At 48.4% G+C, this 9,659-nt stretch overlaps 1 protein-coding gene across 1 annotated transcript; it reads left to right on the plus strand.

The window, feature by feature from the left end:
* Positions 1–996: 996 nt before the first annotated feature.
* Positions 997–8,963, plus strand: SLITRK4 (SLIT and NTRK like family member 4). Its single transcript, XM_005700444.3, has 2 exons — positions 997–1,331; positions 5,915–8,963. The coding sequence occupies exon 2, from the start codon at positions 5,965–5,967 to the stop codon at positions 8,476–8,478; it is 2,514 nt and encodes an 837-aa protein (XP_005700501.2). The 5' UTR covers positions 997–1,331; positions 5,915–5,964; the 3' UTR covers positions 8,479–8,963.
* The last annotated feature ends 696 nt before the right edge of the window (positions 8,964–9,659 follow it).

The raw sequence follows: 9,659 nt of genomic DNA on the forward strand, positions 1-9,659 counted from the left end.
ATTTGAGGCCTTTAAGCATCAACCAATTATGGTAAATGTTTAACTGTAGGAGTTCAGGCAGACTGCCAAATTCTGGTTTCAAAGCTATTGCTAGTTTTAAAGAGTTTCTCATTTCTAAGCAAAAGCATTTCTGGGTACTGGTTATATCGTATTGTGGGTGGAGCTACTGCAATGTGAATAAGTGGACTAGGCAGAACCTAGGTCCTGAAGACATCGGCCCTGCAGTATTACTTGAAAGGTCCTGGAGAGATAGTTCCCATTTATAACTTAGCTCTATTTACCTAAAGCCAGTTTTATTTCCACTGACACAAAGTAAAGAGAGAGAGAATTGTTTTTCTTAGGCGAGGAGCATTTACAAAAACTGCAAGGTTGGGGGAAGGGGAGAAAAACTACCATTTTAGCCTTTACTGGTTAGGAAAGCCAGGTATTTGAAATACTGTCTCTCCCCCTACTCCCGCTCCCGCCCTACAGGTTCCAGTGCTTGCTTTCTAAGCTTATTAACTGAATTACCAATCTGCATGAAACTGGTTTATACGTTCGCCCGGCCTCAAGACAGCCCTAACCTCCTGTGGCAGCATCAACAAATGGGGCCTGGCCCGTCCACACGGTGGGTTTGCAACCTCCGGATAGCTAAGATTCAATCCTAAAGCCTCTCTGGTATAGACACGACAATAACGGGGCTACTGAAGTGACTTTTCTTAGTCCATTCCATCTCCTTTCCTGTCTCCCCGAGGTAACCCAGAGGTCTCTTTCCTTTTTTTCTTACCAGACTCTTCCGCGCAGCCCCCAAACTCCAAACCTTGTCCCCCTTCCCTAAAGTCTCCCATTCACTGCCACCCTCCCCTAACCAAAGTCCCCTCCCGGTCACCACCAAAGCCCGGAGAAGTGGATTGCACACAATGCCTCCCTTATAGGGCTTGAGCTGGGAACTGGGCATGCTCAGTAGCCAAAGCAGTTTTTTTCTTCTTCTTCTTCTTCTTTTGGTCGCAAGTGCGGCATCTCTCTCAGTCCCACACCTCTTTCCTCTCCCCTATCCCCTCTTCCCACCCTTTAATGAACCCCTCTTAACCTGTTCCACACCGAAGGTTCGCAGGGTTCTGAGGTGCGGAGAACTAACGCGTCTCCTAAATCCACCAAACAGTCTCACTTTGGGCTAAAGCTTCACACTTTTGCCTTAAAGCCCCCAGCCCCTTACGCGCAGACAGGTAGGAGGAGTGAGAACACTACTGGCTCCCAGGAAACTGGTCGAGAGAAGGCTCCATCCAGGATCGCCCGCGACCGAAGAAGTATTCCCGGAGCCCTCTGTTCTGCAGGGTGACAATTAGCAAAAGGTACCGTACCCGGGATACAAAGCCCAAGTGCGATTGTTGCCTTTGAATGTCATTGTTGTTGACTCACCCCCCCTCCCCATATCTCGATCCTGGAATTATTCAATTCCGCGTAGACTGGACGCCCCTATCTACCTCCCTTGACCCCCTGCCTTCCCCCAGGCTCTCCGCTGTTTCTTGGGCTTTGCCAGGGTTGTTGGTGGCTCGCTCAAAGGAACGCCCCGGTTGTGTGTGTGTGTGTGCGTGCGTGTGTGCCTTGGTTCTTAGGGGACTGGGGGAGGAGAAAGGACTGGAGTGTGTGTATGTTGTGGGGAAATGGAGGCTAGCGCGCCCGCGTTAGGTGACTAGGGTCTCTATGCGTGAGGAAAGGGGTCGCTCCTCCCTACGGGGTGTTTTAGGAAAAAAGAGGGGCATGCCGGGAGGAAAGTGCGCTGTCTTTCCCGGCGTGGGGGTAGAAGAGGAATCAAGGGTGGGTGTCTGGGTGGGGGTTTGGGGGAGGCCTCGGGAATGCGCGGGGGTCGAGGTGCTTCAGTGTCGGAAGGGAGGGCTGCGTGAGTGCCCGGAGGTTGGGGGGAGTGCGGGGGGAGGGGGCGAGGATTCGGCGCCTGTATGTGAAGGTGCAGCCGGTGTGAGAGGGGCTGGGTGCGCGCGCGGTGTCTGGCTGGGTGCGCGCGTGCGCGCCGCTGCCCGCCTGCTCGCTTGCGAGGGTTGCTCGCTGTGTTTGACGGGCGAGCGGGCGCCGAGGAGCTCCAGCCGGGATCACGTAGAGACCATCGCGGAAACTGCAGCGCGGATCGCGGCGCGGCGAGTCCGGCGAGAGCCGCCGGGGTCCGGAGGTGGGTGAATTTCCAGCTTGGGGCTGCACAGACACGCGCTCCCTCTTTCCCTAGCTCGGCTCGGCAGCGCGCGCGAGCGCGTGTGAGTGTGTGTCTATGTGTGTGTGTGCGCGCGCGTGCATGTGGAGGGGGGCAGGTAGCTTCTTATTTTTAGTTTGGGTCGTGTTGGTTTGGAGAGAGCTGAGTGGCCAAAGCGGCCGTAGTGCCTACCTCCCCGCTCCCGCGCGCTCCCCACTTGCCTGCCCACCGCACGGTCGCATGTCCCCGAGGACCGAAAGAGTCCGGTGTCGTTAGCATCATTGCCCCCGCCCCCGCCCCCGGGAGGCTGGGGCGACTGGGAAAGTGTCCTGGTCTACGGCGATGTGGGCTGTCGGGGCCGCTGAGCAGGGCTGGGCTTTGTTTTTTTTCGACCCCCTCGCAGGCACTCTAGGCGGACCTGGATCTAGGGCTCCAGGCAGTGGCCCGCAAGCTAATTGGAGATTGCTGGCATCCCGCAAGACAGGGAATACGAGAGAAGCCGGTGGGTAACTCCAAAAACCCCGCAAAGCCTGGCAAGCGCTGGCAGCGCGAGTTTGCAAGATGCCCAAATGTTGAGCTGATTTCTGGCTTGGTGACAGCAACATTCTGTGGCTGGCCGGCGTGGGGGGTGGGGTAGGGGTGGGCGCGCAAGAGGGAGCCTGGGCCGCCGCTGTCGGCCAAGGAGCCACAGGGTCACTCTGCCTATGGCTAGCGGGCCAGTGACGCCCCGGTAGCTATCACCCTCGTGGCCCGAGCCGGCCACCTCTTCCCCCTCAACCACCGCACGCCTGGGTCTATTAGAGGCCAACGGAAACTCCGGCAGCTGCCCCCGGTGGGACGGGAGCGCGCGGAGAGATGTGTGCGCAGCGGGGCTGAAGGCCCCCGCGACATCCCGAGCGGTCCCTGCCTCTGCTGCACGGCCCACGAGGCCGCCGCTCGGGCCCGGGACCCGGGACGGGGCTGCATGCCGGCCCTGGGCACCGAGATGCGGCAAAACATTGCGGTACGCGCCATCGCCGGCGGCCCCTCCAGCCGCGTCGCTGCCGGCCCGAGGTAGCGCACCCGGGGCGGTGTGGACAGCGTCTCTCCGCGGAGCCCCCCAACGCGCGCGCCCCAGGCAGGCAGGAGGAGGTTTTCCGGGCCAGTTCCCGGGGAGCCACATCGGCCCACCCTCCCGGGTCATCAGCCCCCTGCAGGCCCGGTCCCTCCGCGCAAAGCGGAGCACCAGGCGCGGCGCTCCGGTGGATGCCGGATTTGTGGTAAGGCTAGGTTTGTGCAGTCCTGGCGGGCCGTGGGAGCCGGATGTCTTGCGGGGCAGGGAAAGCGAGAGACGGAGAGGTGGATAAGGATACGGGCCGCCCTTGTAACCCAGAGAGATGGCTTTTGGTACTCAGCTCACACTTTGTGGATTTGCTTTTTCCTTTTGGCCTCCCCCCCACCCCCACCTTGTAAAATGTACAGGTTTTAGTGGTACCATGTGACTATGAGGTTTCTTTCGCTTACATTCATTGCCCCTTCAGCGCCTCCCCCCCCCCACCTTTTTTTTTTTGGAGGGGGAAGATCCTTTCTCCTAGCATTTTTTCTTAATCTGTCCACTTCTCCATGGTCTCTTGTCCTTTCGGTCCCTCTTCCCTTCTTTCCTTGGCGGCTCTAGTCCCCTTCTCCCTTGCTTGATCCTCCAGCCGCCTGCAGCTTGTTTCACAGGAGCTGCGTTTGGGAACTTCTAGCTTGTCCTTGTGCTACCCCCAAACCCCCATTTCTACTTAAAGTAGAAATTGCAAGGAGGACAGCTCCTTATGCAATTTCAGGTCTGTTCATGCTCCTTGTTCTTTTGTTTTGTACTGAATTCAGGTGTTCAGGTTTTTGGTTTGGTTTGGTTGCTTTAGCATTTCTTTGGGGTTGGGGGCCGTGCGGGATAGGGAGGTAGTAACAAGAAATGACTCTAAGGAAACGGAGTAGCTGTTGAAAACCAGGTCTGTAGGAAGGCCAAGAAAGCATGTGAGATTTTGATTTTACAATGAAAGTTGGTTTGGATGATGTCATACTTTGATATTATGACTTCTTTTTGCACTGCCAATTAAGCTATCACCGTGAACTGAGGAAATGCCCATCTATATGGCAGCCAAGGAGCATCTGGGCAGTGCCGGCTGTATTCTGAACCAAACTACTCAAAATGCAAATCTTCATGGGTCAAGGCTAAGGAATTGTCTACCTTGAGGCACGTTCGGTTTTGCCACTAGCTGATTCCTCGTGGGCAAAATAAACAAAGGAGCTTTTGTGTGTCACTTCTTTCTTTGTATCATTCTCCTCCTTGTGTGTTCCTGAGTAATTGATTTATTTAATTAATATTTGATGGTAACCATATTGAAATTCCGGCCAGCTTCCCATTTGAGATGGAGGAGGCTCACATGAGTAAAACTGCATTGGTAAAATGCACTGTGCTTGCTGTTCCTTTTAATCTTTTCCCTGAAGCATCACATATATTTGTACATGCATATAGTGTGGACGGAATTGGCAGCCACGGGTTAATTTGCTAAGCATGAAACTCCACTAAGTGATTCTTGGTTTGTTTGTAGACAGGGACAGAGGGTGGTAATATTTGGAGTGAGGTATTTGGGAACTGATGACTTTGAGGACAGACATTGGCTGTGCTAAATGTATCTGGTGCTGCAGATAAAGCCTCCCGGGAATTGTAGTGTGTGAACCCCTCTTCCTCAGCAGTGGCAGTCTGTGGTCCAAGTGAAGGAGATCGGTATCTGAGCCAGGTGTCAGTCAGCCCTGGGTTCAGATGGCACACAGAAGAATGGGAGAGGGTCAGGGAGGCAGGAAAGCCAGTTCTGGGGGAGTGGGGAGGCTGTCTGGACATCAGATAGGCAGTATAGGGGCAAGCAGGTTTCTTTCCTGCTTTCTGGGACCCAAAGACAAAAAAGCCTTATTTCCTCCCCTGTTTGGGAGATGACTGACAGGAAACTGGATACTGCTTATTTACCTGATACTCAAATTAGGCCATTTCCTACTTGGTTATTTTGCTAAACCCTCTCAGGGTCATATGTATGTGTGTGTGTGTGTGTTAAACACAGTGTAGAGCAGTGTACAGGAGTGAACTGATTCATGGCAATGTGCTTACCTCTGGGCTGAAGCTCAGGCACGTATCTTTCCAGGGTTTCTTCCACCTTGATCTTTTGACCGTTCCCTCTGCAGCCACTCAGTACTCCCATTGCCATCCTTCATGGAACCCAAGGCCTTAATATCTCCTCTGCCTGGCTTTTTACCAAGCTGAAACCTTGAGAGTAGACATTTACAGATAGAAATTCCTTCCTGGGGCTAACAACTATGTGGTATAGTTGATGTTCTGGAATCAGTCATTAGAGTTACCAATAGAAGCTTGAGGTCTGAGTTCAAGGGTGGAATTTGGTGGTCCAAGTTTTGTTTTTGTTTTTTTTTAATGCTATTTTTCAGATTGTTCAGGTTAAACCATGATCAGCAATTTTTTTTCCTGTTGTTTGTTGTGTGTTCTGCACATGTAAACTTTGTATCAACTACAGGCACAGAAATAAAATGTATGGTATTTTTGGTGGTTCTTGTTGGAATGAGTGAGAATACTTGAAGTTTTGAGTGTCTTAAAAATACAAAGCTAATTATTATAGCCATGTGTTCACTGTGGTAGGATTTAAGCACAAATTTTTTTCAAGTAACAATCATTGAAAAAAATGTTTTCTTTTTATTTTTTAGATTATTTCTCTTTATTCAGAAGCATAAAGTTGTTTGCTGATTGCAAGAAGATGTTTCTTTGGCTCTTTCTGATTTTGTCAGCCCTGATTTCTTCGACAAATGCAGATTCTGACATATCGGTGGAAATTTGCAATGTGTGTTCCTGCGTGTCAGTTGAGAATGTGCTGTATGTCAACTGTGAGAAGGTTTCAGTCTACAGGCCAAATCAGCTGAAACCCCCTTGGTCCAATTTTTATCACCTCAATTTCCAAAACAATTTTTTAAATATCCTCTACCCAAACACATTCTTGAATTTTTCACACGCAGTGTCCCTGCAGCTGGGAAATAATAAACTGCAGAACATTGAGGGAGGAGCCTTCCTTGGGCTCAGTGCATTAAAGCAGTTGCACTTGAACAACAATGAATTAAAGATTCTCCGGGCTGACACTTTCCTTGGCATTGAGAACTTGGAGTATCTCCAGGCTGACTACAATTTAATCAAGTATATTGAACGGGGGGCCTTCAATAAGCTCCACAAACTGAAAGTTCTCATTCTTAATGACAATCTGATTTCCTTCCTTCCTGATAATATTTTCCGATTTGCATCTTTGACTCATCTGGATATCCGAGGGAACAGAATCCAGAAGCTCCCCTATATTGGAGTTCTGGAACACATAGGCCGTGTGGTCGAATTGCAACTGGAAGATAACCCTTGGAACTGTAGCTGTGATCTATTGCCTTTAAAAGCTTGGCTGGAGAATATGCCATATAACATTTACATAGGTGAAGCTATCTGTGAAACGCCCAGTGACTTATACGGAAGACTTCTAAAAGAAACCAACAAGCAGGAATTATGCCCCATGGGCACAGGCAGTGATTTTGATGTGCGAATCCTGCCTCCGTCTCAGCTGGAAAATGGCTACACCACCCCAAACGGTCATACCACCCAAACATCTTTACACAGGTTAGTGACCAAAGCACCAAAAACAACAAATCCGTCCAAGATCTCTGGAATCGTGGCCGGCAAAGCCCTCTCTAACCGCAATCTCAGCCAGATCGTGTCCTACCAAACCAGGGTGCCTCCTCTTACACCCTGCCCAGCACCTTGCTTCTGCAAAACCCACCCTTCTGATCTGGGACTGAGTGTCAACTGCCAAGAGAAAAACATCCAGTCCATGTCAGAGCTGATACCGAAACCGTTAAATGCCAAGAAGTTGCATGTCAATGGCAACAGCATCAAAGACGTGGACATCTCTGATTTCACCGAGTTCGAGGGACTGGATCTACTCCACTTAGGCAGCAATCAGATTACGGCAATCAAGGGTGACGTATTCCGAAACCTCACAAATTTACGCCGGCTTTATCTCAATGGCAATCAGATCGAGAGACTCTATCCCGAGATCTTTTCAGGCCTTCATAACCTGCAGTATTTATATTTGGAATACAACTTAATCAAGGAAATCTTAGCGGGCACCTTTGACTCAATGCCAAACTTGCAGCTGTTGTACTTAAACAATAATCTCTTAAAGAGCCTGCCCGTGTACATTTTCTCGGGAGCACCCCTCGCTAGATTGAACCTGAGGAACAACAAGTTTATGTATCTGCCTGTCAGTGGTGTCCTGGATCAGCTGCAGGCTCTTACTCAGATTGACCTGGAGGGCAACCCGTGGGACTGCACTTGTGACTTGGTGGCATTAAAGCTGTGGCTGGAGAAGCTGAACGATGGGATTGTAATGAAAGAACTGAAGTGTGAGACACCTGTGCAGTTTGCCAACATCGAATTGAAGTCCCTCAAAAACGAAATCTTGTGTCCAAAGCTCTTAAACAAGCCATCAGCGCCATTCACGAGCCCTGCACCTGCCATTACTTTCACTACCCCGCTGGGGCCCATTCGAAGTCCTCCTGGTGGTCCAGTGCCTCTGTCCATTTTGATCCTAAGCATCTTAGTGGTCCTCATCTTAACTGTGTTTGTAGCTTTTTGCCTTCTTGTTTTTGTGCTGAGACGAAACAAGAAACCCACAGTGAAGCACGAAGGCCTAGGGAACCCCGAGTGCGGTTCCATGCAGCTGCAGCTGAGAAAACATGACCACAAAACCAACAAAAAAGACAGCCTGGGCACGGAAGCGTTCATTCCACAAACCATAGAGCAGATGAGCAAGAGCCACACCTGCAGCCTGAAAGAATCTGAAACCGGGTTCATGTTTTCTGATCCTCCAGGCCAGAAAGTCATGATGAGAAATGTCGCTGACAAGGAAAAAGATGTATTGCACGTGGATACCAGGAAGAGACTAAGCACCATTGATGAGCTGGATGAATTATTCCCGAGCAGGGATTCCAATGTGTTTATTCAGAATTTTCTCGAAAGCAAAAAGGAGTACAATAGCATAGGCGTCAGTGGCTTCGAGATCCGCTATCCGGAGAAACAAGACAAAAAAAACAAGAAGTCACTGATAGGCGGCAACCACAGTAAAATAGTCGTGGAGCAAAGGAAGAGCAGCGAGTACTTTGAACTGAAGGCAAAACTCCAGAGTTCCCCCGACTACCTACAGGTCCTTGAAGAGCAGACAGCTTTGAACAAGATCTAGGTCATGCAATCTTACTTCCTACAGAGGACATTTATTTAATGATGAAAGTGCCTTTTGTTGACTTCTCACTTCCAAATACTATATTATCAATAGGCATAGAGACAGATGTTTCCAAGGGTGTCTCATTAACTGTAGCTGCAAAGATGTCCCGTAGAAGAGAATTTCCTTAATAGATTTTACTACATAAAACCTATACTGTGGAGTCCTGTGGGGGATACTGCAAACTCTATTGCCAAAGGGATGCTTTATATACATAATTCACTGAATTTAACCTCAAGAGGCAAATCTGTTTTGTACCCCAATGCAAAACCTTCGTCTCTTTGTGCTCTGTAAAACAAACTCAAGAAAACTGGTACCAGTGTTTGTACCTCAGCTGGGTCCTTCATCTTGCACGTAGATTCAGTTGGTGGAACTGGAATACTCCTTTTGATTTGTGGCATTGTAACAACTTTGTGTAAAGATTATCTGAAAAGTAAAAAAAAAAAAAAAAAAAAAAAAAAAGCATGCCAAGAGAGAACATTCGACAGTATTTGTAAATTGGTAAACTTTATGGCCTGCATCTTGAAACCGCTGGATTTATAATGTTAAATTGTGCAAATATTTGTTTAAAATATACCATGCATTACATAACTATAAAATAAATTTGAACACTTTAAGCATTACTTGTCTAGACATAAAACCTAAAAGAGAAAAAAAATAATAAACGTGAGTTACCTAGCGTTTGTGGTGATCTGAAGAAATACGTGATGTTTATCAGAATTAAACATGGCTCAAATTCAACTAATATTAGAGTTTGTTCTCAGTTATGTGAAATACCCACAATCCTTAAAGGTTGTCCAAAATTAGCAAAGTGCTTACCGTGTGAGCGCACCCAAAGCTATTTTTGTAACATAATTCATATTTATGAAGTACTTTGTATACTAAATAGGAAAATATGTACTCCTTAATCTGTATTTAATATGCCTGACTTGTTTTCCTGATCACAGGGAATTTATCAATAGTATACATTTAGACAGCAAAAATATACCAAACTGAAACTGAAGCTTATGTGTACAGAAATATTCTGGACATTGTGATCAGGTATCATTTAAAAACAAAACAAACAAAAAAAAAACACAAAAAAATTAAAAAAAATAGTTCTGTGCTATCATTGAGAATTTAACATATTATCTTCAGATTTG

The sequence above is a fragment of the Capra hircus genome, assembly GCF_001704415.2.
Source record: "Capra hircus breed San Clemente chromosome X unlocalized genomic scaffold, ASM170441v1, whole genome shotgun sequence".
In the NCBI taxonomy this organism is placed as follows: Eukaryota; Metazoa; Chordata; class Mammalia; order Artiodactyla; family Bovidae; genus Capra; species Capra hircus.